At 41.1% G+C, this 2,500-nt stretch overlaps 1 protein-coding gene across 14 annotated transcripts in view; it reads right to left on the bottom strand.

The window, feature by feature from the left end:
* Positions 1-2,500, bottom strand: part of MAGI2 (membrane associated guanylate kinase, WW and PDZ domain containing 2) — a 526,993-nt gene that overhangs the window by 31,290 nt on the left and 493,203 nt on the right. For all 14 annotated transcript variants that reach the window (XM_070755140.1, XM_070755141.1, XM_070755143.1 and 11 more), the window contains one exon: positions 753-896. In XM_070755140.1, coding sequence (XP_070611241.1) covers positions 753-896 — 144 coding nt within the window. The remainder of the gene's footprint in view (positions 1-752; positions 897-2,500) is intronic.

Below are 2,500 nucleotides of genomic sequence, written 5' to 3'. Positions count from 1 at the left end.
TGATCTGTTAGAAGAATAGAATAGAATTCTTTATTGGCCAAGTGTGATTGGACACACAAGGAATTTGCCTTTGGTGCAGATGCTCTCAGCATACATAAAAGAAAAAGATACATTTGTCAAGAATCATGTGGCACAACACTTAATGATTGTCATAGGGGTCAAATAAGCAATGAAGAAACAATCAATACAGTGGTACCTCGACATACGAGTCTAATTTGTTCCAGACCCGAGCTCGTAAGTCGATCAACTCGCATCTCGAACGAATGCCTTTAGACTTTGTTTTTCGCGCCGAGATAACTGGAAGCAAGGAGATTCTTCCGCGGCCTAGTGGAAGCTCGGCTCGTATCCCGAATTTGAGCTCGGGTGTTGCACAGAAATTTCACTTGCGTCGCAGCTCGTAACTTGGAATACTCGCATGTGGAGCAGCTCGTATCTAAAGGTACTACTGTATTAATAAAAATCTTAGGATACAAGCAACAAGTTACAGTCATACAATCCTAAGTGGGAGGAAAAAAGATGATAGGAATGATGAGAAAAACTAGTAGAAGTAGAAGTGCAGACTTAGTAAAAAGTCTGACAGTGTTGCGGGAATTATTTGTTTAGTAGAGTGATGGCGTTCTTGTGTCTAGTTGTCTTGGTGTGCACTGCTCTGATGGTAGGAGTTGAAACAGTTTGTGTCCAGGATGTGAGGGGTCAGTCAATATTTTCCCCACCCTCTTTCCCCTAGCATTTACCCCTTCACCTTGTCTTACCCTCATTCGTCCATTTCTTATTGCTGGCCCGTCTTCTGCCAATCTCAAGACGTAGAGGTCCATTTTGTATTCTCTCCCTCCACGGATGCTGAATCCAAACCCTTTGCCTCCCTTTTCCAAGTCCACAGTAAAATAATCAAAATCCTACACAAACCAAGGGAGAGAAGAAAAATCAACGATTATAGTAGCATTTCTTTTTACCTACAGGACCGCACGAATCCCAGCGGCCGGTTAGGTCCCACAGAGTTGGCCTTCTCTGGGTCCCGTCGACGAAACAATGTCGTCTGGCGGGACTCATGGGGAAGAGCCTTCTCTGTGGTGGCCCCGGCCCTCTGGAATCAACTCCCCCCAGAGATTCGAATTGCCCCCACCCTCCCCATCTTTCGCAAGATGTTAAAGACCCACTTATGTCCCCTCCCCCCTTTGCTGATTATAGCACTTGAGAATGGTATGATTGTGTAGTATTGATTTAAAAAAAAAATATTAAGGGATTTTAAGTTCAGTTTTACTAATATTATATTTGTACCACTGCTTATTGTATTCTATTATTGTTGTGGGCCGCCCCGAGTCCTTGGAGAGGGGCAGCATACAAATTATTATTATTATACGTATTATTATACTTATTATTATTATACTTATGCTTATACTTATACTTTATTGTTTTTGTACTTATACTTATACTTTATTGTTATACGCTGTCTTATTATTGCTGTTATCCACCCCGAGTCTCCGGAGATGGGCGGCATACAAATCCAATAAATGAATAAATGAATGAATGAATGAATGAATGAATGAATAAATAAATAAATAAATAAATAAACTTAAACTTAAACTAAACCTATACTTATACTTATTTTTATTATTATTACTATTATTACTATTATTATTCTGTTTTTCACCAAGGTCAATACTTTCAGCCTATTGCCATGTCGACAAAGACACACGGACTTAGATTAATCGATCTCTTAATATCGCAATCAGTCATGGCTCCTCCCCCTAAGTGGGAGGATGCCGTCTGGGCTGTAGAAATTGCCTGGGAATGGTATGAACGACAGATTTCTGGCAAAAATTGCCATATTTTTGCTTCTGCGCATGCGTGGAAGCAAAAATACCGGCAAAAATAGCTGAAATCTTGCTTGTGCCCATATGATTTCATTGATTTTTGTTGGTTTTTTTACTTCTGCGCATGCACGGAAGCAAAAATATTGTCGAAAATAACAGGAATCTCATGAGATTTGCCTTCTGCGCATGCACAGAAGTGCCGACGCCAGCCGCCAAGGACTGTCCGGGTAGCGAGGTAAGTGGCTGCCCAACTCTGATCGCGATGCTTAATTAAAATATTCACTGGTTGTTTTGTTTTTAAATGATCATATGGATCTCCTCAAGTTCATTAAGAGTGCAGAGGTAAGAATGCAGTATTACAGGCTAATTCTGCCGACTGCCAGGAGTTCAATTCTGATCGGCTCACGGCTGATTCAACCTTTCATCCTTCCGAGGTTGGTGAAATGAGGTCCCAGATGTTGGGGGCAAGATTTTGATTTGCTTTGATTTGATTGGATTTGTATGCCACCCCTCTCCATAGACTCGGGGTGGCTAACAACAGTAGTAAAACAGCATATGACAATCCAATATTAAAACAGTTAAAAACCCTTATTGTAAAACCAAACATACATACAGACATACCATGCATAAAATTGTAAAGGCCTAGGGGGAAAGAGTATCTCAGTCCCCCCATGCCTGGCGGCAGA

Source organism: Erythrolamprus reginae, chromosome 6, assembly GCF_031021105.1.
Source record: "Erythrolamprus reginae isolate rEryReg1 chromosome 6, rEryReg1.hap1, whole genome shotgun sequence".
NCBI classification, from domain to species: Eukaryota; Metazoa; Chordata; class Lepidosauria; order Squamata; family Dipsadidae; genus Erythrolamprus; species Erythrolamprus reginae.
Note: the sequence above shows the minus strand (reverse complement) of the source record. Positions and strands in the feature narration are given on the sequence as shown.